This window comes from Mustela erminea, chromosome 10 (assembly GCF_009829155.1).
Source record: "Mustela erminea isolate mMusErm1 chromosome 10, mMusErm1.Pri, whole genome shotgun sequence".
Lineage (NCBI taxonomy): Eukaryota > Metazoa > Chordata > Mammalia > Carnivora > Mustelidae > Mustela > Mustela erminea.
In genome coordinates, this window is record NC_045623.1 from 85,319,873 (window position 1) to 85,347,542 (window position 27,670).

A 27,670-nucleotide genomic window follows, 5' to 3' on the forward strand; every position below is an offset into this window, starting at 1 on the left:
GAAGTAATATTTTGTAAACCAATCAGTTCCTTGGGGAATGGCCCAAAAAGAGGTTTAATAAGGGCAGGGCAGAGAGGGGGATTTGGAGGTACTCGGACAAAATTGACATTGTGGTGGCCCCTTATCTCTTATGTCCAGGTAACGATTCTGTTTGCGGACCTTCACGCATACCTGGATAACATGAAAGCTCCATGGGAACTTCTAGAACTCCGAACCAGCTACTATGAGAATGTGATCAAGGCAATGCTAGAGAGCATTGGTGTACCCTTAGAAAAGCTCAAGTTCGTCAAAGGCACTGATTACCAGCTCAGCAAGTAAGTTCTAGATCATCCACCCTCCTTGTGGCTCTCATGCTTCTAGCTAATTACAGGTCTGTGGAGTGTAGGCACTCTTTAAGTTTGGATTAGAAGCCATTAAATAATTTTTACTCTTTGTCCTTTCAAGTCATCCATCAAAAATGTACTTAATGCCTGTGTGCTGTCCACTTTGCTGGAGGTATGACTGTAACCAAAACAGAGTCCTTGGCCTTGCAGAGCTCAAAGCGTACGGGAGAGTGATAATCAGCAATTCAGGCTCCCTTTTTCCTTCCGGCCTCAGCAAATCATGATTAGAGAAAGGTGAAAGAAAAATATTTCACTTGTTTCTCACCTCCCCAGCAATTATTTTTAAAGATTTTCTTTCTTGATGGCCTGGGTGGCTCAGCGGGTTAAGCCTCTGCCTTCGGCTCAGGTCATGATCTCAGGATCCTGGGATCGAGCTCTGCATCAGGCTGTCTGCTCAGCAGAAAACCTGCTTCTCCCCACCTCTCTCTCTGCCTGCCTTTCTGTGTACTTGTGATCACTATCTGTCAAATTAATAAATAAAATCTTTTTTTAAAAAAAAGTTTTCTTGGGCGCCTGGGTGGCTCAGTGGGTTAAGCCGCTGCCTTCGGCTCAGGTCATGATCTCAAGGTCCTGGGATCGAGTCCCGCATCGGGCTCTCTGCTCAGCAGGGAGCCTACTTCCTCCTCTCTCTGCCTGCCTCTCTGCCTCCTTGTGATCTCTCTCTGTCAAATAAATAAATAAAATCTTTAAAAAAAAAAAAAAAAGTTTTCTTTTTTTTTAAGGATTTTTTAAATTATTTGACACAGAGAGAGAGATATCACAAGTAGGCAGAGGGAGACAGGGAAAGCAGGCTCTCTGCTGAGGAGAGAGCCCAATGAGAGGCTCGATCCCAGGACCCCAAGATCATAACCTGAGCCGAAGGCAGAGGCTTAACCCATTGAGCCACCCAGGCACCCCATATTTTATTTTTTTGACAGGGAGCAGCAGGTAGGGGAAGAGGGAGAAGCAGTCCCCCACTGAGCAAGGAGCCCAGTGTGGGGCTCAGTCGCAGGACCCTGGGATCATGACCTGAGCTAAAGGCAGACACCCAACTGACTGAGCCACCCAGGCATCCCCTCCCCAACAATTTTTATTGCTTCATATCTTTATCAATTTTAAACATATTTGTAATATTAGCATAGATACGATTTTGTGTTCTAATTTTTTTTTTTTTTAAGATTTTATTTATTTGGGGTGCCTGGGTGACTCAGTGAGTTAAAGCCTCTGCCTTCGGCTCAGGTCATGATCTCAGGGTCCTGGGATCAAGCCCCATGTCAGGCTCTCTGCTCAGCAGGGAGCCTGCTTCCCCCTCTCTCTCTGCCTGCCTCTCTGCCTACTTATGATCTGTCAAATAAAGAAATAGAATCTTTAAAATATATATATATATTTTATTTATTTATTTGACCGAGAGAGGGAATGCAAGCAGGGGGATTGGGAGAGGGAGAAGCAGGCTTCCTGCTGAGCAGGGAGCCCAATGTAGGTCTCATTCCCAGGATCCAAGGACCACAACCTGAGCCGGAGGCAGATGCCCAATGACTGAGCAACCCAGGTGGCTCTAATTTTCTTTTTTTAAACTTCCGTTATTTCCTAAGTAATTCCTCCATGCTGCCTCATGATTTTTAAAACCTCAATTAAGCCGAGTATCATTCTACTGGTCATTTTTGTATTTAAACCCTTAGAACAACTTTTTAAGGTAAGCTTTGGTGTGTCCTGTTTCACAGATAAGGAAACAGATTCCTTTCTCAAGTTCACACTTGCTGTAAGTACAAGAGCCAGGATGTGAACCCAGATTTCTTGCTTACAAGTTCATTTTTCTTTTTACTTCATTGATCATAATTTTCTCTTTTTTTTAAGATTTTATTTATTTATTTGAGAGAGAGAAAACACACACACACACACACACACACACACACGTGAGTTGGGGGAGGGACAGAGGGAGAGGGAGGGACTAGGAGACTCCACGTTTAGAGTAGAGCTCAACTCAGAATCTATCCCACGACCCCCAAGATCATGACCTGAGCCAATACCTAGAGTTGGACAATTAACTGACTGGGCCACCCAAGCGTCCCAGTTGTAATTTTCTTTAGCATTCCTCACTGTTGAACATTTAAGAGTTTTGGTTTTTTTTTTTAAAGATTTTATTTATTTATTTGACAGAGATCACAAGTAGGCAGAGAGACAGGCAGGGGGGGAAGCGGGCTCCCTGCCAAGCAGAGAGCCCAACGTGGGGCTCTCTGGGATCATGACCTGAGCCGAAAGCAGAGGCTTTAACCCACTGAACCACCCAGACGCCCCACATTTAAGAGTTTTAAATAAAGCACATAACTTTCTTATGTAAACTAAACAGACATTTGAATCCTCAGCCTCAGTAGAGTGCCTACCATTTCATTTATTTTTACATTCTACAGATATTTACAGAGCACTTATTAGATGATAACCACTGTTGTAGGTCCTGAGTTTACAAAAATCCCCATCCTCATGGGGCTTACATTTCAGCAAGGAAATACAGTCAAAGGAAACAAATGAAAAAGTAATGTGTATGAACTGTGTCAGATGGTGATAGGTGCTACAAAGCAGGCAGGCAGGAGAGAAAGTTCTTGGGGAGCGGGGGTTTCTAAATAGGGTGGCTAGAAAAGACCGCTGATAAGAAGACATTAGACTGAGACCTGAAGAAGGTGAGGGAGTGAGTCATGCAAACACTTTCTGAATTCTTCTTTTTTTTTTTTTAAATTTTATTTATTTATTTATTTGACAGACAGAGATCACAAGTAGGCAGAGAGGTAGACAGAGAGGGGAGGGAGAAGCAGGCTCCCTGCTGAGCAGAGAGCCTGATGTGGGGCTCAATCCCAGGACCCCCGGATCATGACCTGAGCCAATGGCAGAGGCTTTAACCCATTGAGCCACCCAGGCACCCCGTCAGTCCATATATATTCTTACCATATGTCAGACTCTGTTCTAGGTACCAGGATTATAACAGTGAATGACTCAGTGAAAGTTTTTATTCTCCCAAAACTGAACAGAATTTGCGGTTTGGGAAGATAAGATACATAAATAAAGCTGCCTTGCTTCAAAGTCACTTGATCTTTTTATATGTACAAAAGTGACTTGAAAGGAAGATGGCTTTGTATGTATATGTTTTGATGCACTTCCTCTGTTCCAGACAACACAGTGATAGATAAAAACATAAAAAACTGGACGACATAGCCAGATTTAAAGACAAGGTAAACATTTCTGTGGTAAGAAAAGAGAATTGAAATGCAAATGGATGAGTTGGGCTGAAGTTACAGGTTTGCTGGGCTCCAGTCAGAATGCAGACAGTGGGGACAAACCAGGGTTACTGCTTAACCCCAGAGTGTAAAGTAGGGCTTTTACCCCTTTCCCATTCCCATCACTACCCCTCAAGGAAAGTAGAGCCAGGGAGTAGGGGCGTTATTAGTTATCTGCCTGGGTCATTAGGGGCTTTTGTCAAGCTTCAGGCCTATGGAGACTCAACTGTATGCATACCAAGAATTAAACCAAGTTGCCCACCATTTATGAGTGTTACAGACATGATATTCTCTAAAAGACATAAGCTCTAACATTCCAAGGAATGGCGTCCATTTTTAAAAAGGAAATGATAAAACAGAGAGAGGCAGAAATGAAACATAAATCTATAGAAATAAGAATCGTTTAGAAACCTTGGAAACGTAAAAATCAGTCATGAAACCCAAACCAAACCAAACAACCCCACAGGAGCACCTTGCTAGCTTGGTTGGAAGAGCTCACGACTCTTGATTTCAGGATTGTGAGTTTGAGCCGCATGTTGAGTGTAGAGATTATAAATAAATAAACTTTAAAACGAAAAAGAAAGAACTCCACAAACCAGGCTTCGGTGGAAGGCATCGACTCTAGACTGAATGAAGCTGAAGGGGAAACTAGAGATTTGAGAGACAGTACTGAGATTCACAGCAAATGCAGCCCAGAGAGATGTACAGAAGAACTGGAAGAGTGTTTGAGACATGGAGGAAGACATTTGCTTCTAGCAGTCTAGCACACTGGGTACTCTGTTCAGCCTTACTACCGCAAACAACTAACAGTACTGGGTAAAAGATTTTTTAAATGTTCGGAATGCTTCAGATCAATCAGTTGACAAATTAGTCAAAAATACTCAGTGGCCAGAAACCAAACAAAAGTATGAATACAGGGGCGCCTGGGTGGCTCACTGGTTAAGCCACTGCTTTCGGCTCAGGTCATGATCTCAGGGTCCTGGGATCAAGTCCCGCATCGGGCTCTCTGCTCAACAGGGAGCCTGCTTCCCTCTCTCTCTCTCTGCCTGCCTCTCAGTGTACTTGTGATCTCTCTCTGTCAAATAAATAAATAAAATCTTTAAAAAAAAAAAAGTGTGAATACACAGATACTTTATTTCAGGGGGATCTGGCTGGCTCACTCAATAGAGCATGAAACTTTGGATCTCAGGGTTGTACGTTCAAGCCCCACGTTGGGTATAGAGGGTTACTTAAAAGTAAAATCTTAAAAAAAAAAAAAAAAAAAAAAAGGAAAAAATCTTAAAAAAAAAAAAAAGGTACTGTGTTTCAGCTAATCTAAGATGTCATTAAAAATACTGCTGATTACCTGGTGATTCACAGACCTGTACCCCTGGGGATAAAAAGATATGTTTATAAAAAATAAAAAATTAAATAAATAAATAAATAAATAAAATCTTAAAAAAAAAATACTGCTGATTAATATGTTAATAAAAAGAATTTTTAAGAAAATAGCTGTGATGCCTGGGTGGCTCGGGTTAAAGCCTCTGCCTTTGGCTGGGGTCATGGTCCCAGGGTCCTGGGATCAAGCCCCGTATCCCCGCATTGGGCACTCTGCTCAGCAGTGAGCCTGCTTCCTCCTCTTTCTCTGCCTGTCTCTCTTTCTGCTTGTGATCTCTGTCTGTCAAATAAATAAATAAAATCTTAAAAAATATACTGCTAATTAGTATCGAACATGCAGTGTTTAAAAGACTTATCTAGATTCTGGAGATGATAAATTTTTTTTAAAAATGCAAAAAAATGCATTTTGTAATCTACAAAATATAATTTGTAGACTACTGGCACCTCAAGAGACCTTATTGAATTATTGGGATTGAACTTTGGTTGCTGTGGCCTTACAGAGCACAATGAAAAAAAAAAAGAAAAAGCTAAGAAAATTGGAGTACTAGTTCAGGAGGTCCAATATTTGAATAGTAAGTATGCTGGAAAAGGGAACAAAGAGTCAGAGGGAAGGAAATCATCAAGAAATAATTTATAGAACAAGTAAATGAGTATGCAGAGTAGAAGGGCCCATCAGGTGCCTGTCATGCTGAATGAAAATAAACCCATGCTATAGTGTACGGTCTTAAAATTTCAGAATTCTGAGGACAGAAAAGAAGGGAGGGGATATATACTACAGACTTCCAAAGGGACAAAAGAAGTCACATACAGAATTTCAGGAATCAAAATAGCTTTGCTTTTCTCAAAAGGAACACTGAAAACCAGAGGGTGATGAAGCAAAGCCTTTATAAACTTCTGGGGGAGGGGCACCTGGCTGGCTTGGTCTGCTGATCTCTGGATGGCAGGTTCGAGCCCCGTGTTGGGTGTAGAGATTACTTTCATTTGTTTTTTTAACATTTTATTTATTTATTTATTTATTTGACAGAGAGACAGTGAGAGAGGGAACACAAACAGGAAGAGTGGGAGAGGGAGAAGCAGGTTTCCCTCTGAGCAGGGACCCCGATGCAGGGCTCCATCCCAGGACCCTGGGATCACGACCTGAGCCAAAGGCAGATGCTTAACGACTGAGCCACCCAGGCGCCCCGGGTATAGAGATTACCTAAAAATAAAATCTTTGAAAGAAAAAATAAAATTCTGAAGGAAAACAATTTGCAGCCTAAAAACCTATACCCACCTGAACTACCATTCAAGTGCAAGAGTAAAATACCTGAAAATTTCATCTAAAAAAAGTTATTTTCATGTTTTTATTGGTCATTTATGTACCCTCATCTGTGAAGTATCTATGCAAGTAGCCCATTTTTCTTTCTGTTGTTTTTTTATTTTTTATTTTTAAATTTTTTTTGGAGTTCCTTATGTATTCTGGAGAGCAAATCTTTTGTCATTTATATACCATGGGTATAGAGAATTAACCACTGACACAGAATAGAGAATTCAGAAATAGATCCTCATAAATATGGAAATTTAAGAGCCAGCATTGCAAATCACCAGAGAAAAAGGATAAACTTTTTAAGAAAAAGTGGTGCAGGGACACCTGGGTGGTTCAGTTGGCTAAGCAACTGACTGCCTTTGGCTCAGGTCGTGATCCCAGAGTCCTGGGATCTAGCCCCACGTCTGGCTCCCTGCTCCGCGGGAGGCCTGTTCTCCCTCTCCTACTCTCAGTGTTCCGTCTCTCACTGTCTCTCTCTCTCTGTCATAAAAATAAATAAAATCTTTTAAAAAAAATGGTGGAAAGACAATTAGTTATACATGTGAGAAGGAAATGATCCCTCCATTTCAAGTGGATTAAAGATTTAACTGTGAAGGCTAACCTATAAAAGATTTAAAAGACCGTACATATATAAAACTATCTTATAATCTCAGGGCAAGGCAAATTCAACAAAACACACCCAAAGCACAAATCACAGGAAAAGACTGATGAATTCAAATTCAAGTTAAGACCTTCAGTACATCAAAAGTAAAATAAAGTCAAAAGACAAGCCACCAGCTGGGAGAACACATTTAAAACACATGTAACTGGCAAGGATTAATATCCTAGATTCTTTGTCAAAAACTACAAAGTCAGCTGTCAAAAAAATGAGTCAGTCCAGTAGAAAAAGACAAATGGGCATTTCACAGAAGAAATCAAATGACCAATAAATACATGGAAATTAATCTCATTGGTTATTCAAAGAAATTTAGATTAAAACTTCAGTAAGAAGCCACTCGTGCATACCAAATTAGCAAAAATTAAAGTAATGACAATATTTGGTAATAAAAGGGATAAAAGTCCATTTGGAAAAGAGTTCAACATTATCCAACCAAAGCTCAAGATGCAGTTTCCCTATGATCCAATAATTCTGCTCTAGGCGTGTATAAAGGAACTTGCATTTGTATACCAGGAGACACACACTAGAATATTTATAACACACTGTTTATAGGTACAAGGATATAAAACTGGAAAGAAACCCAAAAGTTCAGGGTAGTGGTTACTTTGGAGGAAAAGGAAGTGGTATAGGATTGTGGCAGCGGGTAGAGCACGAGCTTCGGAAGTAATTAAATCCTTTTTCTTAAACTGAGTGATGGGTACACTATTCCTCATGTAGTTTATTATTCCTTACATGTATTTTAGTTTAAAAAAAAACATGGAAGTTAGATTAGCGAATTCTGCTTATTTATTAACTTTTTAAAGACTTTTTAAAATTCATTTGATAAACAGATCACAAGCAGGCAGAGAGGCATGCAAAGAGAGAGAGGAAGGGAAGCAGGCTCCCTGCCAAGCAGAGAGCCCGATGTGGGGCTCGATCCCAGAACCCTGGGATCATGACCTGAGCTGAAGGCAGAGGCCTTAACCCACTGAGCCACCCAGGCACCCCAAATTCTGCTTATTTAATAGGCATTCTAGAAGAAGATAATGGAGGGGAATGGCAAACAAGCAGTATTTCAAGTGGTAAGGGAAGAAGAAGATTAACTGAAGCTATCTATAAAAAGGAAAGACATAGGGGCGCCTGGATGGCTCAGTTGGTTGAGCATCTGCCTTGGGCTCAGGTTATGATCCTGGGGTCCTAGAATCGAGCCCTAAGTTCAGCTCTCTGCTCAACAGGGGACCTGCTTCTCCCTTTCCCCCTCTCATCCACACTTGTGCTCCCTCTCAAATCAATAAATAAACTCTTAAAAAAAAAATAGGGGCATCTGGGTAGCTCAGTTGTTAAGTGTCTGCCTTCGGCTGAGGTTATGATCCCAGGGTTCTGGGTCCCAGGATCGAGCCCCACATCAGGCTCCGTGCTCGGCGGGAAGCTGCCTCCTCCCTCTCCCACTCCCCCTGCTTGTGTACCCTCTCTCGTGCACGCGTATGTGTGTGTGTGTCTCTCTCTCTCTCTCTGTCAAATAAATAAAATCTTAAAAAAATAAAAATAAAGTGGTATTTTGTATAAGAGTAAGGAGCAGTCCAATTCTAGAAGCTTCCAGGCAGCAGAGTTCTCTTGGAATGTCTTAAGATTGGGAGAGTGAAATAATGTGCTTCACAGCCTTGGCCCAGTCTCACAGGTGTCCCCACTTCCTTTCCTCTTTAGAGAGTACACACTAGATGTGTACAGGCTCTCGTCCGTGGTCACACAGCACGATGCCAAGAAAGCTGGGGCTGAGGTGGTAAAGCAGGTGGAGCACCCTTTGCTGAGTGGTCTGCTGTACCCCGGATTACAGGTACTCGGGAGGGATGGAGTTGCCCAGGGACCTTTTCTGCCCCCTTTCTAACTACTGGTCACTGAGCCCTGGTGAAACCCAGGTCCTTCATTCCCTTGCTGTGCTGTAGGCCTTCCTGTCTCCCTCCCCTGCCCTTTCTTGCAAGCCTTGGACTTCTTCAGCTGTAGGTCCTCCCCTAGCTGTCTGCCCTTGAAAACAGTGCTCTTCCCACACATCTTTTTTTAAATTTATAGATCAGTTTATTTGCAGATTTTACATTTTCTTTTTCTTTCTTTCTTTCTTTCTTTCTTTTTCCTTTTTTTAAGTGAGCTCTGTGCCCAGTGTGGGGTTTGAACTCACAGCCCTGAGATTAAGAGCTGCACCCTCCACTGACTGAGCTAGCCAGGTGCCCCCAGATTTTATATATTTTCTTGTAAAGTGCATTTCAGTTAACAGATCTGTTTACACAAGGAGATATGGGAGTTCCCTACCAGTTATTTACAGATCATACTGACAGACCACACCCTAAGTCTTATGTGCAAAGGCACTGGATGTGACTCTTGGCTGAAAATGACCTGGTGACTTTTACATATGCATAGTAAATGGGGTTTGTTTTTCATGTCTGCAGAATATACTATACAGGCGGAAGCCAGTCCTCCCAGAGAATGCTTTGCAGTGTCACATACCCTTTTTATGTTGATCATAATCTCTTAAGTGAAGAAAATTTCAGAGTAATGTGCAAAAATGAATTTTAGGCAGGGCATCTGGGTGGCTCAGATGGTTAAGCAGCTAACTCTCTTTTTTTTTTTTTAGATTTCATTTATTTATTTGAGAGAGAGAATGAGAGAGAGAGAGAGAGAGCACAAGATGGGGGTGGGTCAGAGGGAGAAGCAGACTCCCCACCAAGCAGGTAGCCCAATGTGGGACTCAATCCTGGGACTCCAGGATCATAACCTGAGCCAAAGGTAGTCAGTCACCCAACCAACTGACCCACCCAGGTGCCCAAAGCAGCTAACTCTTTTTTTTTTTTTTTAAGATTTTATTTATTTATTTGACAGAGATCACAAGTAGGCAGAGAGGCAGGCAGAGAGAAAGAGGAGGAAGCAGGCTCCCTGCTGAGCAGAAAGCCAACGTGGGGCTCGATCCCAGGACCCTGGGATCATGACCTGAGCTGAAGGCAGAGGCTTTAACCCACTGAGCCACCCAGGTGCCCCAAAGCAGCTAACTCTTGATTTCCATTCAGGTCATGGTCTCAGGGTTGTGAGATCAAACCCTTCATCAGGCTCCACACTCAGTGGGGAGTCTGCTTGAGAGTCTCTCTCTCTCTCCGCCTCTTCAAGACTCTGCCCCTCCCTGCCCATGCAGACCTGTGAGTGTGCTCTCTCCTTCTAAAATAAATCTTTGTTTTATTTTATTTATTTTTTAAGATTGATTTTATTTGACAGAGAGTGAGAGAGCACAAGCAGGGGGAGCCTAAGGCAGAGGGAGAGGGAGAAGCAGGCTCCCCAGGAGCAGGGAACCCACCACAGGGCTTGATTCCCAAACCTAGGATCCCAGGACCCTAGGGTCATGACCTGAGCTGAAGGCAGACACTTAACTGACTGAGCCACCCAGGTACCCCGTAAAATAAATCTTTAAAAAATGAAACAAAATAAATTTTAGGCAAGATCGTGTTTTCCATTAAACAAAGCGCATCGTGTTTCTTGTGTGTGTATTTGTGTGAGCAAGGAGAAAGAAAAATTCAAACTTGAGTTGTTAATACTGTTAATACACCCATCTTTGCATATTTCTATAATGTTTGATACAAGAGGGGCGCCTGGGTGACTCACTTGAGTGACTCTTGATTTTGGCTCGAGTCATGATCTCAGGGTCATGGGATTGAGCCCCACGTCAGGCTCCACACTCAGCAGGCAGTCTGCTTGTCCCTCTCCCTTTGCTCCTCCTCCTGTTTGTGTGCACTCTTCCTCTCAAATAAATAAATAAAATCTTTCAAAAAATGTTTGGTATGGGATACCTGGGTGGCTCAGTTGGTTAAGCAGCTGCCTTCAGTTCGGGTCATGATCCCAGCGTCCTGGGATCGAGTCCCACATCGGGCTCCTTGCTTGGCAGGGAGCCTGCTTCTCCCTCTGACTCTGCCTGCCACTCTGTCTGTCTGTGCTCGCTCTCACTCTCTCTCTGACAAATAAATAAATAAAATCTTAAAAAAAAAAAAATGTTGGGTATAAGAATATCAAGTCTTCCCTCATCACCTCCAAAAGAGCCTTCTACAGGTTAAGCCTGGAGAGACCTTCTAGATCTACACTGTCCCATATGGTAGCCTCCCTTCTAGTCATGGTCATATGTGGCTATTAAAAATAATTAAAATTGAAGTTTGTAGGTTTCAGTCACATTGGCTATATTTCAAGTGCTCATAGGCCACATGTAGCTAGTGGCTAACCTGTTGGGCAGCACAGAATAGAACATATTCATCATTCCTGAATATCCTAGGGACAGTGCTGTTCTAGATTATTCTTGCTTGCTCAACTGCCTCTTCCTCTCCTTCGTCTTCCTTCCATTCAATTAGACATGAAATCTTACCAGTTCTACTTTTAAATGCTCTTAAATGTGTTCTTGTTCTACATCCCCACTGACCTGGTTCAGCATCGTTTCTTACCTGGACTAAGATGGCAGCCTCTTCGCTGTTTTCTGTCTCCAGTCCAGAGGGCTCCACTCTGTGCCCTGCCCTCTTACTGGTGTGATGTTTCTACAGTGTGGGCCAGGGTGATGCTAGGCATCCTAGTATGATAGTCAGGACCTTCCATCTCTGATGCCATCACTAACCACTTCCTACATCCGTTGACGTTTGTGCTTTTGCATACTGAATCACTCATAATTTTCCTATACATTTCACACCTCTCTGCCTTCTGACATCTGTTTCCTCTGCATGGTGAAAAACATCTCTATATTCTTCAGAACCGAGGTCAGCCACAGTCTTGATTCCAGGAAGCCTTCACTGCCACCTGCCTTACCAGCCAGAGATAAGCATTTCTGTCTTTGTGTTAGTTCTGTCCCTTAAATAAACATCTCGGGTAGCCCTTCGCACACTGCACTGAAATTCTGTTTACATGTCTCTCTTTTCAGCTGGGTAATTGGCTTCTTATAAGCCAAGTCTGGGTCCGGTTCAACTCTGCTTCCTCTGCTTCCTCTGCTGGCACTAGGCCTGGCAGGTAGCAAGTGACAAAATCAGTTTAGTCTTGCCTTTTGTTTCTGAGGCCTCATTGCACTTTCTTCTTATCCCTTTTTTTTTTCTTTAAGATTTTATTTATTTGACTCCCCACTGAGCAGAGATCCCAAGGCCGGGCTTGATCCCAGGACCCTAGAATCATGACCTGAGCCAAAGGCAGATGCTTAACTGACTGAGCCACCGAGGCACCCCTCTTATGCCATTATTTGACATTTGTCACAGGCTGTCTTACTCAGTGGGTAGCTTTGACCCGACTATGGTGTGTCTTCTGCTTCTTCCCTCCCTTCCCCACTGGACTGTGAGCTCCCCGAAGGCGGAGGCTCTTCTTTTCTCTCCCGTGACATCCCCATGGAGCGCCGCTTACCGCAGGCACTAGGAAAATGTCCATGCAGCTCTTGAGGACAAGAGGGAGGCTGGATGCTGCTTTATTTGCATCCCAGCCCTACTTTCTGAAAAAATCTGGTGATTTTCAAAAGTTTCTGATTTCTCAGATCCAGATAGAAGAAATACAGTAGGAATTTATGCTCACGTGTTGTTTTTTTCCCACAGGCCTTGGATGAAGAGTATTTGAAAGTAGATGCCCAGTTTGGAGGTGTTGATCAGAGGAAGATTTTCACCTTTGCGGAGAAGGTCGGTGTTCTCTTCCCTGCCTTTTTTTCTTTTGTGCCTTAGGTATGCAATTAAGGTTTACTGAATATGCCAGTCCCACCACTCGTAACTCTGTTGTGTGGCGGGTGTTGTTCTCCCTGTTTTGCAGATGAGAAAACGGAGTGTAGAGAAAGTTGTCCATTATCACACAGTTAGTGACTGAGCAGAAATTGGCACTCAGACCTGTTTGACCCAAAAGCCCGTGCTCTTGTTGCCACCTGGAAGCTGCCCACAGACCTATTGGATTTGCTTCTTTCCTATAACTATCAGTCAACTACTGGCTTTTCCCAGAGCGTTTAGTCCGTATTGCTCTGGATCTTACATAAACCAGTCATCTCTGAGATGAGGCTTAACAGGGTTTAAAGGAGGATATCAGAGTAAACCTTTAGTAGTTCTTTTTGGGGGAAAGAACTGGAGTAGGTTGGAAAGGGTTGAGAAATGGTTGTTATTTTTTTTTTTTTAAAGATTTTATTTTATTTATTTGTCATAGAGAAGCGAGAGCAAGCACAGGCAGACAGAGTGGCAGGCAGAGGCAGAGGGAGAAGCAGGCTCCCTGCCAAGCAAGGAGCCCGATGTGGGACTCGATCCCAGGACGCTGGGATCATGACCTGAGCCGAAGGCAGCTGCTTAACCAACTGAGCCACCCAGGCATCCCAAGAAATGGTTGTTATTTTTGAAAGCTTCTCAAAACCTCATCTTGGCAAGGGTGTGGAGAAAACACTGTTAGTGGGAATGTAAATTTCCAGGAGGGTAGTTTGCCCTAATAATGACACAAGCTGGTGCTAAGGAAATAATTTCAAAAGTGCAACTTCAGTTATATATGAAAGTATTTATCACATTATCAATTCAAAGGTAAAATCTAGACATAGGGACACCTCACTGGTTCAGTTGGTAGAGCATGCGACTCTTGATCTCAGGGTTGTGAGTTCAAGCCCCACATTGGGTGTAGAGATTACTTAAAAATAAAATCTCTAAAAAATATATATATATAGGGATGCCTGGGTGGCTCAGTTGGTTAAGCGGCTGCCTTCGGCTCAGGTCATGATCACAGCATCCTGGGATCGAGTCCCACATTGGGCTCCTTGTTTGGCAGGGAGCCTGCTTCTCCCTCTGCATCTGCCTGCCACTCCGTCTGCCTGTGCTCACTCACTCTCTCTCTCTCTCTCTCTCCCTCTGACAAATAAATAAATAAAATATTTAAAAAATATATATATGTGTATATATATATATATATATATATATATATACATATACACGTATATATATACACACATACAAAAATAGGGGCACCTGGGTGGCTCAGTGGGTTAAGCTCGGGTCATGATCTCAGGGTCCTGGGATCGAGCCTCGAGTTCGGGCTCTCTGCTCAGCGGGGAGGCTGCTTCCCTTCCCCCCCCGCTCTCGCTCTGCCTGCCTCTCTACCTACTTGTGATCTCTCTCTCTCTGTCAAATAAATAAATAAAATCCTTAAAAAAAAATCTAGAGGGGCGCCTCTGTGGCTCAGTGGGTTAAGTCTCTGCCTTCGGCTCAGGTCATGGTCTCAGGGTCCTTGGATCGAGCCCCACATCAGCTCTCTGCTCAGTAGGGAGCCTGCTTTCCCCTCTCTCTCTGCCTGCCTCTCTGCCTACTCTGTCAAATAAAAAAATAAAATTAAAAAAAAAAAAATCTAGAAATAAAGTCATACCCAGTGGCAAGGGATTGTTATATGTTATGATAACTCCTCACAATGGAAGATTATATAGTATTTTTTAAATGGTTTTTGTATGTATTTTTTATTAATTTTTTAATCTTATTTCCAGTATAGTAACATACAGTGTTATATTAGTTCCAGGTATGCAATCTGTTCGTTCACCAGTTCTATATGTTAGTCGGTGCTCATCACAGCAAGTGTGCTCCTTAATCCCGACCCCCATGTCCTCTCCCCCAACCCCCTTCCCTCTGGTGATCATCAGTTTGTTCTCTGCAGTTGAGTCCTGTTTCTTGGTTTGTCTCTTTTTCCCCTTTTTTCCCCTTTTGTTTCTTGAATTCCACATATGAATGAAATCATACAGTGTTTATCTTTCTTTGACTGGCTTATGGTTTTCAGGTATATTTAATGAACGAGGAATGCTTACAATGTAAATTTTTTGATTATTTATTATATATTATTATATAATATATATATTATATAATATATAATATATATATATTATTCTATTTTATCTCCTCTGTTAACTTTTTAGTTGAATCTACTTTTATTATTCTAGCAGATATGACCTATGGCTTGTTTTTGTGTGACTCACAAGCTCTAAGAACAGTATAATTTTTTTTAATAAAGATCTATTTACTCATGAGCTAGAGAGAGAGAGGCAGACATAGAGGGAGAAGCAGTTTCCCATGGAGCAGGGTACCCCATGCGGGACTCAATCCCAGGACCATGGATCATGACCTGAGCTGAAGGCAGATGCTTAACCCACTGAGCCACCCAGGTACCCCCCCCCACCTTTTTTAATAAAGATTTTATTTCTTGGGACACCTGCGTGTCATGATCCCAGGGTCCTGGGATGTCAGACCCCTTGCTCAGTGGGGAACATGCTTCTCCTCTGCTTGTGCACTTTCCCTCTCTCTCTCTGACAAATAAATAAGTAAATGAAATCTTTAAAAAAAAAAAAAGATTTTATTTCTTTATTTTAGAGAACGATCACACTGGTGGCAGGGAGTGGCAGGGGGGTAGAGATCAGGACAAGCAGACTTGGCTTGGTGAGGAGTATGTAGCCCAACATAGAGCTTGATCCCACGACCCTGAGATCATGACCTGAGCAAAAACCAAATGTCGGCCGCTCAACCAGCTGAGCCACCCAGGCACCCCTGGTTTTTATATTTTTTAAGAGCTCTACAAAACATGAAGAAGAATATGCAGTAGATACCCTATGTGGGCAAAGTCTCTAAGTCTAAAATATGTATATTTGGTCTTTTACAGGAACGTTTTGCCCACCTGTGCCCTAGAGATTACAGCATGTGTCTTTGTAACGTATAACACTTTAAATCCGGTATTTTTACCACTTCTCAATGATGTAAAAACCTACAATTATCCATTTAACTCCTTCTGCTTTTTGTGCTGTTGTCATACAGTTCACTTCTACATGTATTTTAAATCCCAAAGACTTTATTATAATTCCTTTTAAAGCACTCAGTTTTTTTTGTTTTTTTGTTTTTGTTTTTGTTTTTTTAAAGATTTTATTTAATTTATTTGACAGACAGAGATCACAAGTAGGCAGAGAGGCAGGCAGAGAGAGAAAGGAGGAAGCAGGCTCTTCAGCAAGCAGAGAGCCCCATGCAGGGCTTGATCCCAGGACCCTGGGATCATGACCTGAGCTGAAGGCAGAGGCTTTAACCCACTGAGCCACCCAGGCGCCCCGCACTCAGTTTTTTTTTTTTTAAGATTTTATTTATTTGACAGAGTTCACAAGTAAGCAGAGAGGCGGGGGCGGGGGGGGTGGAGAAGGCTCCCCACTGAGCAGAGAGCCCGATGCGGGTCTTGATCCCAGGACCCTGAGATCATGACCTGAGCTGAAGGCAGTGGCTTAACCCACTGAGCCACCCAGGTGCCCCTTTTCCTGGTACTCTTGATCCTTCCAGGGCTTCTGTGCCTCTGGGCTTCCATCTGGGATCATTTTCCTTCGACCTGAAGAGCTTCCCCCCATCCAATTTGGCACTGGTAGTGCATGTCGTTAGTAATGAGTTTTTCAACTTTCTTTTGAATGAAAACATCTTTCTTTTGTTTTCACTGGATATCAAATTCTAGGTTGGCAATTATTTTTCTTTTAACACTTTAAAAGAGTCATCCCATTGCCTCTTGCTTCCCTAGTTTCCATTGAAAAGTCACCTATAAGTATTACTGTGTCTCCTTTATAGATAATACAGCTTTTCTCTGGCTGCTTTTAGAGTTTTCTCTGTCTCTGATTTTCAGCAATTTGACTGTGATGTTCCTGGGTATAGTTTTCTTGGTATTTATCCTACTTGGATTTTGCTGAGCTTCCTGAGTCTGTTTTCTTTAATTTTGAGAAATTGTCCCCTATTATTTCCTTAAATATTGCTCCTATCCTATTCCCTCTCTCCTGTGCTAGTACCCTAATTCCCTAATTATATGTATGGTCGACTTCTTGACCATGTCCCACACTTCTCTTATATTCTGTTCTGTTGTCCCCCCCACCCTTTTTTTGTTCCTTCTGTACTTAGTTGGGTTATTCTCTGCTGACTTTTCTTCAAGTTCATCAAACCTATGTTCTGTTCAGTCCATCCAATATTGTATCATGCCATTTTAGAACTTCTAGTTGGTTCTTTTTTATAGATTCCAGTTCTCTCTTGAAATCCTGTCTTTTATCCATTTTGTCCATCTTTCTCTCTGTTTCCTTTAACATACCAATCATAGTCAATTTGACATCCTGATCTGTTTATCCCAATATCTGGATTATTCCAGGGTCTGCTTTTACTGACTGTTTTCTCTTAACTATCAGACATTTTTTTTCTTTTTGCCATTTCTAATACTTTTTATATTGTATCAGAGACATCATAGATGTGTTGTAGAGACTCTGGATTATGTTTATAGGGTGCTGTGCTTTTTGTAGGCTGTTAAATTATGCCTTATCACCTTGATCCTGTCAGCACTGGTTCTAGGCTCGGTCAGAACAGGTCTGTTTCAGTTTTGTCCTTCCTCCTACGATGTGGTCCTTATTCCTGGGATGTGACCTTTCTGGAGTCTCAAACTCAAATCTCAGAGTGTTGACAAAGACCTCTTTACTCTGAGTGAACCTGAACTTCATACTGTCTCCCTAGCATTGTCCATTGTCTAAAATCTCTCTGCAGGTCTCCAGCCTCCCAGCATCTGTTCCCTGCTGGGCTTCCTGGTGTCTTTCTGTATGCACGCACAGCTATGAGTCAGCTCATAAATCATTGGGGAATTTTGACTTAGATTTGGGTCGGGGAGCTCGCTTTACTCTAAAACCCTTACCAAATCCCAGCATCCTGGCAGTACTGAACCCCAATCTCTCTCTCCTCTGCTTCAGCAGACAGCTCTTCTCTTTTTCTCAGCATCTAGTTTGGAAAAAATACCCTCAAGGAGAAAGCCAGGGTGAGTGTGGGGTCACCTTTGCGTTTCCCTCCTGTAAGCTTTGTAGCCCTACTGCTATTGCTGTTGAATGCCTACGAATGGTTATTTTATATATTTCCAGGTTTTAGAGTTGTTTATGGTGACAGGGCAAATCCAATGTAATGTAAAAATCACAATGTAATACTAATAGAAAAGCAGTTGAGAAAACAGAATCCTTTTTTTTTTTTTTTTTTTGAGAAAAAGAAAACTTGTTTATGTTATGTACACTATCAAAAGGTTGTGTATTTAACACAATGGAGTATTACTCAGCCTCCCAAAAAATGAAATGTCATCATCTGCAATGACATGAGTGGAACTAGAGTGTATTATGGAAAGTGCAATATGTTGGTCTGGGGCGCCTGGGTGGTTCAGTCGGTTAAGTGTCTGCCTTCAGCTCAGGTCATGATCCCAAGGTTCTGTGATCAAGTCCTGCATCGGGTGCCCCACTGAGGGTGGAGCCTGCTTCTCCCTCTCCCCCTGCTTCCCACTCTCCCTGCTGTGTTCTTTTACTCTGTCAAATAAATAAAGGCTTTAAAAATTGAAAAGAAGTCAGTCAGTCAGGGTAAGAAAAATACCGTATGATCTCACTCACATGGACTCTAAGAAACAAAACAAATGAGGGGAAAACAGAGAGAGGCAAAGCGAGAAACAGACTCTCTAACTGTAGAGAACAAACTGATGGTTACCACAGGGGAGGTGGGTGGGGGACGGGAGAAATAGAGGGTGGGGCTTAAGGTGTGTACTTGTTGTGACGAGCACCAGCAGACGAATGGAAGTGTAGAATTTGTAGAATCACTAAATTCGACACCCGAAACTAGTATTACGGTGTGTGTTAACTAAGTTTAAGTAAAACCCTTAAATTTTTTAAGTTTTTAAAGATTTTTTATTGATTTATTTGACAGAGATCACAAGTAGGCGGGGGGGGGGGGGGGGGGGGGTGGGGGGTGGGAAGCAGGCTCCCTGCTGAGCAGAGAGCCCAATGCGGGGCTCAATCTCAGGACCCTGAGATCATGACCTGAGCCAAAGGCAGAGACTTAACCCACTGAGGCACCCAGGCATCCCAAGTAAAAACTTTAAAAAAAGAGAAGAAGAAAGAAAGGTTGTATGTTCAGTTAAAAAAAAAAAAATAGAGATTGGAAGAGCTATATCAAACTATCACGTTGCTGGACAAGTTAGATGAGACTAGGGCACTGAGGAGGAATTTATACTAACAGCAGCTTTGTGTGTTTCTTTCTAACCCCGCCAGTACCTCCCTGCACTCGGCTACTCAAAACGGGTCCATCTGATGAATCCCATGGTTCCAGGATTAACCGGCAGTAAAATGAGCTCCTCAGAAGAGGTACGTTTGCCAACTCTGACTTGAGTTTAGAAATCCTCAGCAAGAGATAAAAGGATTGAAGACTCAAAAGAAGATTTCCCCTCGCTAACCAGAGTTCTTGTAGATCTGAGTTTCAGGGAATCCGGAGCCATCCAGGTAATTTCAGTGGTTCTTGAATATTGAAGGACCCAGAAGCAGTCCTGATGAGATCCCATCATAACCTTAACACTTTCCCTGCGGTTGGTAAAACTCACAAGGAAAAGTAGTTTCTTTGTTCATAGAACTGTGCTCAACGTCAGCCTTATTCATGAGGCTAGTGAGGCTAGGGTGGCATTTCACCATAGAGCATCTGGATTCTCGGGCTGATGTTTGATGTAACTACCGTGATAAATACAATATCTTCTAACAGTTAGAAGTTCTGCTTCGGAAGAATACACTTTTGTTTTGATCACTGAGGATACAGAATGGAGGACATAGTGGAAACCCAAATATGGGAAAGGTTGCGTTCTGGGTTCCCAAACACAGCTGAGCTTCGGAACCACCTAGGGAATTTAAAAACAACAAGAACAAACGTTGCTTTGGCTGTTCTTAGAGATTCTGTGATGAAGTGGTTCTGGGGAACATTAGGAATCTGTATTTTCTTTCAAATTCCACCAGGTGATTCTGACTGAAGTCACATTTGGGTGTTCTTCTAGTTCTTTAAATCTGACTTTTCAATCTTTGATAGATCAGTAAATACACACGTGGAACCTGTTGTTATTTTTTCAAGGAATATATAAAATACTTGTTTTTCTCTGTGTTAAAGTCTTCCTTGTATCAGTTATTTCTCTGACAAAATATCGTATCACTCATCCTGTTTAGTGACTTTCACCGTATCTTGGCCCTGGAAGTCAGTGTTAGCAGCAGTTCCTGAACATGATTGCATCAGAATCACTTAGAGAGCTTTTTAAAGATACCAACACCTGGCCCAACCTCAAGAGATTTTGAAGATTTTTTTTTTTGTAATTTATTTGACAGAGAGAGAGAGATCACAGGTAGGCAGAGAGGCAGGCAGAGAGAGAGGGGGAGAGATTTTGATTCATCTTCCAGTAACTTCCTTTTTTCACCCCAGATGACTCATACGCAGGCATACACAGAGCAGAATTCGGTAACCACTGAACCGAAAGAACCATGCGCTTTCTCACTCCAAAACAAGAAACCGTTTCTACTACCTAAAAAGAGAAGATGGCTCTATTTACTAGATAGTACCTGGGTTGGGGGTTTGCCATGCAGCAAGCCGCTCACATACTGTTTTGGGCGATGACCATGAGTATGCCCCTTTCATAAAATAGTTTCTGGGCCTGGCAGTTTTGGGTAGGTTAAGGAAATAATCCTAGAGAAGGCAGAAACAAAAACAGTAAAAACCTCTGCAAAGATGTTCATTGTACTATTGTATATAATTTGGAAAAATTAGAACATAATCTAACAGTTCAGAGATCACGTTGTCACTAATAACTGGGAGTGTGATACAGCATAAAAATCAGAAGCAAAGGGGCACCCGGGTGGCTCAGTTGTCAAGCGTCTGCCTTTGGCTCAGGTCATGATCCTGGGGTCCGGGGATTGAGCCCTGCATTGGGCTCTCTGCTCGGCAGGCAGCATGCTTCTCCCTCTCCCACTCCCCCTGCTTGTGTTCCCCCTCTCTCTGTCAAATAAATAAATAAAATCTTTAAAAAAAAAAAAAAAAGATGCAAAGACTAGGTAGCCCCTCAGAAGTACTTGTAATATAGTCTCAAGTAAAAAAGCCAAGGGTAGACATTTGTTCTCCAACTGCAAGTTTGTAGCTATTCTGCATGTTACAGGCCTGGGAAGAACACAGGAAAACTGAAATCGTGATTTTTGTCAGGTGGCAATATTGTGATGGTTCTTGACTCTGATTAATACTGCTTTTATTAAAGTTGTTAATGTTTAAACCTCTGTTTAAAAAAAAAAAAAAACACACAGATTAGTTGAGCATATCTCCTTCCCCACCATAAGCGGTCCCTTCTCCTCTGTGGCTTCTAGGAGTCCAAGATTGATCTTCTTGACCGGAAGGAAGATGTGAAGAAAAAACTAAAGAAGGCCTTCTGTGAGCCAGGGAATGTGGAGAACAATGGGGTTCTGTCCTTCATCAAGCATGTCCTCTTTCCCCTCAAGTCCGGTAAGACACTCGCTGATTGCTTCTCGGAGGCCAGGCGGAAGGAGCAGAGCTAGTACTGTGATCATCCTTGGGTTTCGTTAAGAGTCTTCCTTCGGGCTTCCCTCTGACTTCTCGTAGACCAGGGTACATTTGCACTTGGGATGTGATTTCATTGCCCATGAGATGTCACCAGGTTGGGTTCTAAGCAGAGTGTCAAGGTGGGTGGCGGTTGTAGAAATGCGGGTGGGCACAGGCATGCCGAATTAGAGCAAGACGAAAGAAATGTAAGGCACAATCCTTCCCCTTGAGCATGGGTGCCAGCTGGGTTGCTGGCTCATCTGATTTAAGAACATTAAGATATATAAATATATATATCATATAATAAAGTTGAAATGTATAATAGAATAAAAATTGAAAATGTATAACAGAAACTACAAGTATCCATACCATTTGAGCTAGGACTGCTGACTTTGCCATTATTGATGAGTTTGTTGGCATGGATCCTTTGTCTTACAGAGTTTGTGATCCTTCGAGATGAGAAATGGGGTGGGAACAAAACCTATACTTCTTACTCGGACCTGGAAAAGGACTTCGCTGACGAGGTAATCCCAGAGGAGGAGAAATCCCCCCCGAATTCCTTCTGCCAGACCTCTCCTTGGCCTAGCCAGCTTTCTAGCACCTGCCCCAAGTCTCCACTTGATGCTCTCCAGGGCTGTGTATCACGGGCAGTGGCTTAATGAGGATTCGGGTGGTTCACAGGTTAGGAAAACAAATGGCACAAAGCTAAAATATTGGTGTCCTAATCATTCTGCAAAGGATTTAACCTGGAATGACGGACCAAACCCAGCAAGGTGAAGCATTTCAGGGACAGGTGCAAAGTCAGAGTTCAGAAAAGAAACACCTAGGAAAGGACAGCATAGAGGATCCTGCTGACCTCAAGAGACAGCTTAAGAAAAGAATTCCTGGGTACCCATGAGTTTGGCACCACGGTGAGGGCTGGCATTACAGAGGATTAAATCCTCACGAAGTTCAAGGTCCAGAAGGAAAGGCGGACGTGTAAATAAACATCATTGCCGTGTGGCTGTGCGATGATGGTATATACATGGTTCAGGGCGAAGACGGGAGGAAGTGATTACCTGGCTATGGGGCAAAGCTTTGCAGAGGAGATGACATCCAAACAGAGGGAATAAATTGTGTGCAGACACAGGAAGATGAAATAGCACGGTACAGAATCCCAAGTGGTTTGGTCTGACAAACTGGCAGAGTGTTGTGGGTGAGCCAGGCAGGGCCAGGTCCTTAAAGGGAAGATGTGATAGTGGTGCATATGGAAGGAAATGAAGGCTTTTGATTGGCTCTGACGTTGGGTTGAATCAGCAGTGTGATTGGGCTGTTGGAAATGTGAACGGGGTCTTGCTGTAAGATATGGAAAATGTGGAGTCTGGAACCAGGGAGTCCATTCAGTTCTCCGCTGGTGTGAATACATTTAGGGCTTTGCATCCAGGTCTGGACTTCTATTTTATGAGGTTTGTTAGACAGTCTGGGCTGTGTTGGGGAGACAAAGGGGGCTGTGTTAGGGAACAGACCGAAACCTTTGTCGCAGAGGCACAGTTGAAAGAACTGGGGATGTGTGGCTGGGAATCAGGCCTGCGTTCGGTGCTCCTCAGACTCATGACAGACTGTCTCGCGGGGGACGGGTTGGATTTCTTCCTGTGGCCCCAGAGGGCTAAGCCAGGCCTGCGGGTGGGGCACGTTCAGGTTCAACATCAGGGAGAGCCGTGCAGCAACCTTTGTTGGATGGCAGTGGGCCAGGCTGCCTCACCTGACCTCACGTCCCCATCACTGAGGTGTTCAGGCAGAGGCCAGAAGGCCCCTGCAGGCAACACGGTGTGAGGGTTTGAACATCAAATAGAGGAAAAGTCTCCATGACCTTGGAGCTCTGCGGCCCTTAAAGCCCATTTTTTTGGATGTTTCACAGCCATTGCTCTGAAGCCCTCTACGTGCAGTCTGAGGCAGCCACAAAACCCACACGTCACTCCTCAGCCCCGTGAACAGTGATCTGTGGAAATAACGAGAAGGATAGAAGAAGTGGGTCTGAAGAAAAGCCTAGAACAGCACTAGCCCATAGAACTTTCTATGAGGGCCGGCACATTCGGGGTGTGCTCTCTCATGTGGCTGCCGCTGGTCATGTGTGGTCAGCCTTTCTGTGAGCCCCGTGCTACTGAGAAACTGAATCGTATTTGACACTCAGGTAGCCCCACGCGGCTAGCGGCTCTCGTACTGGACAGAGCAGGTCTAAAGCTTTTCTGATGTTAAAAACTAAACATTCCGAAAGAAATGAGAGAATATCAGAAGCAAAAATGGAGGCTCTGTTGCATTACAGGTATCCACAGCTAAGAGATAACCCCTCAGAATATCTAGCGGAGCCTCTCCGGCCAGATTTGGGATATAAAAGTACTAGTTACGGGACACAAGAAGAAGAATCAAATGGCTCTGCCCCTGCCCCGTACTAGTATCACTCACCATATTCACCCACATTACGGGATTGAATCCTCATTCTGACTCTCTGAGATATAGGTATTCTCTTCAATTTTTGAGTAAAGCAACCCAAACTTAGAGGGGTTAAGTGCATGGTTCAGGGTCACACAGCGAGCTGGGACTCTAGTCCCCGTCTGTCTAATGCCCTTGCTCTCTCTTCTCGCTCACCCAGCTCCCTGCAAGGCTATCTCCTCGGATTGCCTCTGTGGGTGTTTCTCCGCCTGTAAATAGCCCCTGGTTCATGCCACCGCTCGAAACATGAATGGGGGGACTAGAAGAATTTGATTAATAAAAATGTTCAGCCTCAAAAAAAAAAGTTCAGCCTCTAAAATCCCTCAAGTTATTGCAGCTCAGGTCATGATCTCGGGGTCATGAGATGCAGCCCCACACTGGGCTCCGCTCTAGACATGTAGCCTGCTTCAAGTTCTCTCTCTCTCTCTCCCTCTGACCCCCAGCCCTGCATGCACTCTGTCTCTCAAATACATAAATAAATAAATAAATAAATAAATAAATCTTTCATTGATTTCTGCTCTTGATCTTTATTATTTCTCTTCTGCTGAATTTAGGCTTTATTTGCTTTTCTTTCTCCAGCTCCTTTAGGGTTAGGTTGTTTACTTGAGATCTTTCTTGTTTCTTGAGAAAGGTTTATATGGCCATATACTTTCCTCTCAGGACTCTGTCCTTTGACTCTGTGTCCCAAAGACTCTGAACAGTTGTGTTTTCATTTTCATTTGTTTCCATGAATTTTTAAAATTCTTCTTTAATTCCCTGGTTGACCCATTCTTTCTTGAGTAGGACGCCCTTTAACTTCCATGTATTTGAGTTCTTTCCAGCTTTCCTCTTGTGATTGAGTTCTAGCTTCGGAGCATTGTGGACTAAAAATATGCAGGGAATGATCCCAGTCTTTTGCTACCAACTGAGACCTGATTTCTGACCCAAGATGTGATCTATTCTGGAGAATGTTACATGTGCACTAGAGAAGAAGGTGTATTCTGTTGCTTTGGGATGGAATGTTCTGAATATACCTGTGATGTCCATCTGGTCCAGTGTGTCATTTAAAGCCCTTATTTCCTTGTTGATCTTTTGCTTAGATGATCTGTCCATTTCAGTGAGGGGGTGTTACCGGTTTTTACTAACACTAAGGTGTTTACTATTATTGTATTTTTGTTGATCTGTTTCTTTGATTTTGTTATTAACTGGCTAATATAATTGTCTACTCCCATGTTAGGGGCATATATATTTAAAATTGATAGATCTTCTTGTTGGACAGTCCCTTTAAGTATGACATAATGTCCTTCCTTATCTCTTATTATAGTCTTTGGCTTAAAATCTTAGTTATCTGTTATAAGGATTGCCACCCCAGCTTTCTTTTGATGTCTATTAGCATGGTAAATTGTTTTCCACCTTAAATTGATTTTCACCTTAAATCTGGAGGTGTCTTTGGGTCTAAAATGAGTTTCTTTTTTTCTTTTTTTTTTTTAAGATTTTATTTATTTATCACAAGTAGGCAGGCAGGCAGGAAGGGGTAGGGGGAAGCAGGCTCCCCACTGAGCAGAAAGCCCGATGCAGGGCTCGATCCCAGGACCCCGAGATCATGACCTAAGTGGAAGACAGAGGCTTAACCCACTGAGCCACCCAGGCGCCCCTAAAATGAATTTCTCTGGACAGCGTATCAATGGGTCTTAGTTTTTTATCCATTCTGATACCTTTTGTCTTTTAATTGGAGGATTTAGCCCATTTACATTCAGGGTAACTATTGAAAGGTGTGAATTTACTGCCGTTATATTGCCTATAAGGTGACTGTTACCGTATATTGTCTCTGTTCCTTTCTGGTCTGTGTTACTTTTAGGCTCTCTCTTTACTTAGAGGACCCCTTTCAATATTTCCTGTAGGGCTGCTTTGGTGTTTGCAAATTCTTTTAGTTTTTGTTTGTCCTGAAGTTTTTTAATCTCTCCTTCCATTTTCAATGACAGGCTAGCTGGATATAGTATTCTTGGCTGCATATTTTTCTCATTCAGTGCTCTAAATATATCATGCCAGTCCTTTCTGGCTTGCCAGGTCTCTGTGGATAGGTCTGCTGCCAGTCTAATATTTCTACCATTGTATGTTACAGACCTCTTGTCCCGAGCTGCTTTCAGGATTTTCTCTTTGTCACTAAGACTTGTAAATTTTACTATTAGATGATGGGGTGTGGACCTATTTTTTACTGATTTTGAGAGGGAGTACCCTGTGCCTCCTGGATTTTGATGCTTGTTCCCTTCACCAAATTAGGAAAATTCTCTACTATAATTTGCTCCAATACACCTTCTGCCTCTCTTTTTCTTCTTTCTTCTGGAATCCCAATTATTCTAATATTGTTTCATCTTATGGTATCACTTATCTCTCAAATTCTTCCCTTGTGGTCCAGTAGTTGCTCAGCTTCTTTATTCTCCATCATTTGGTCTTCTATATCACTAATTCTTTGTTCTGCGTCGTTTATCATAGCAGTAAGAGCCTCCTTTTTTTTTTTTTTAGATTTTATTTTATTTATTTGACAGACAGAGATCACAGGTAAGCAGAGAGGCAGGCAGAGAGAGGAAGGGAAGCAGGCTCCCTGCTGACCAGAGAGCCCGATGCAGGGCTCAATCCCAGGACCCTGGAATCATGACCTGAGCCGAAGGCAGAGGCTTTAACCCACTGAGCCACCCAGGCGCCCCTGAGCCTACATTTTTTATTTCCCCTTATTAATAGCTTTTTTTATTTCAACTTGGTTAGATTTTAGTTCTTTTATTTCTCCCGAAAGGGATTTTATTTCTCCAGAAAAGGACTCTCTAATATCTTCCATGCTTTTTTTGAGCCCAGCTAGCACCTTGAGAATCATTCTGAACTCTAGTTCTGACATATTACCAATGTCCGTATTGATTAGGTTCTTAGCCATTGGTTCTGCCTCTTGTTCTTTTTTGTGTGCTGTTTTTCTGCCTTGTCATTTTATCCAGATATGAATAGATGAATGAGAGAACAAAATACTAAAAGAGTAGCAATAACCCCAGAAAAATATGTACTAACCAAATCAGAAGAGACCCGAAACTGGGGGTAAAAGGGGAACAACAACAACTATATATATATATATATATATATATATATATATATATATATACACACACACACACACACACACATATATATGTGTGTGGGTGTGTATAGTTGTTTATTTATTTATATAATATATAATATATATAAATATTTATTTATTTCTGTAATATGTGTATATATGTATACATATATGTGTGTGTGTGTGTGTGTGTGTGTGTGTGTGTGTGTGTGTGTGTATGTCAGACTGGAGAATAGAGCAGAGCCCCACACTTGATTTTGGGTGTATTTTAATCTGTTAGAAGAAACTACCTCCCAAAATTTTAAAGAAAGATAAACTTAAATATACAAAAATAAGGGTAAATACGATGAAGGGATGGAATATGACTATAAAGATGAAAATTTAAAGATTCTAGAAAAAGAATTGATAAGTTGTTTGAAAAAAGAAAAAAAAGAGGAAAGAATGTGATCAGGCTGGAGATTAGGACAAAGCTGTGTGCTAGATTTAGGGTACATTTTGATCTATTAAAAGAAATTGTATCCCAGAATTTTAAAGAAAAAAAAAACCTGTGTGTATACAAATACAAGGTTAAATTCAATGAAGGGATAAAATGTCACTATAATGATGAAAATTAGAAAAGATTTTTTAAAAGATATTGAGAGGATAAAATAGTTAAGAAATGTTAAAATAGGGACGCCTGGGTGGCTCAGTTGGTTAAGCAGCTGCCTTCGGCTCAGGTTATGATCCCAGCGTCCTGGGATTGAGTCCCACATCGGGCTCCTTGCTCAGCAGGGAGCCTACTTCTCCCTCTGCCTCTGCCTGCCGTTCTGTC

General features: G+C 42.4%; 2 protein-coding genes across 4 annotated transcripts in view; one reads left to right on the forward strand and one right to left on the reverse strand.

Moving 5' to 3' along the window:
• S100PBP (S100P binding protein) overlaps window positions 1-11,553 on the reverse strand; it is a 53,348-nt gene extending 41,795 nt beyond the window's left edge. The window contains exon 1 of one of the 2 annotated variants that reach the window (XM_032302993.1): window positions 11,415-11,553. The gene's annotated coding sequence lies outside the window, so the exon portion shown is untranslated. The remainder of the gene's footprint in view (window positions 1-11,414) is intronic. The other variant, XM_032302990.1, reaches the window with a different exon arrangement.
• YARS1 (tyrosyl-tRNA synthetase 1) overlaps window positions 1-27,670 on the forward strand; it is a 37,873-nt gene that overhangs the window by 3,268 nt on the left and 6,935 nt on the right. For both annotated transcript variants that reach the window (XM_032302986.1, XM_032302987.1), the window contains exons 3-8: window positions 139-314; window positions 8,653-8,782; window positions 12,534-12,614; window positions 19,007-19,099; window positions 21,119-21,254; window positions 21,750-21,835. In XM_032302986.1, coding sequence (XP_032158877.1) covers window positions 139-314; window positions 8,653-8,782; window positions 12,534-12,614; window positions 19,007-19,099; window positions 21,119-21,254; window positions 21,750-21,835 — 702 coding nt within the window. The remainder of the gene's footprint in view (window positions 1-138; window positions 315-8,652; window positions 8,783-12,533; window positions 12,615-19,006; window positions 19,100-21,118; window positions 21,255-21,749; window positions 21,836-27,670) is intronic.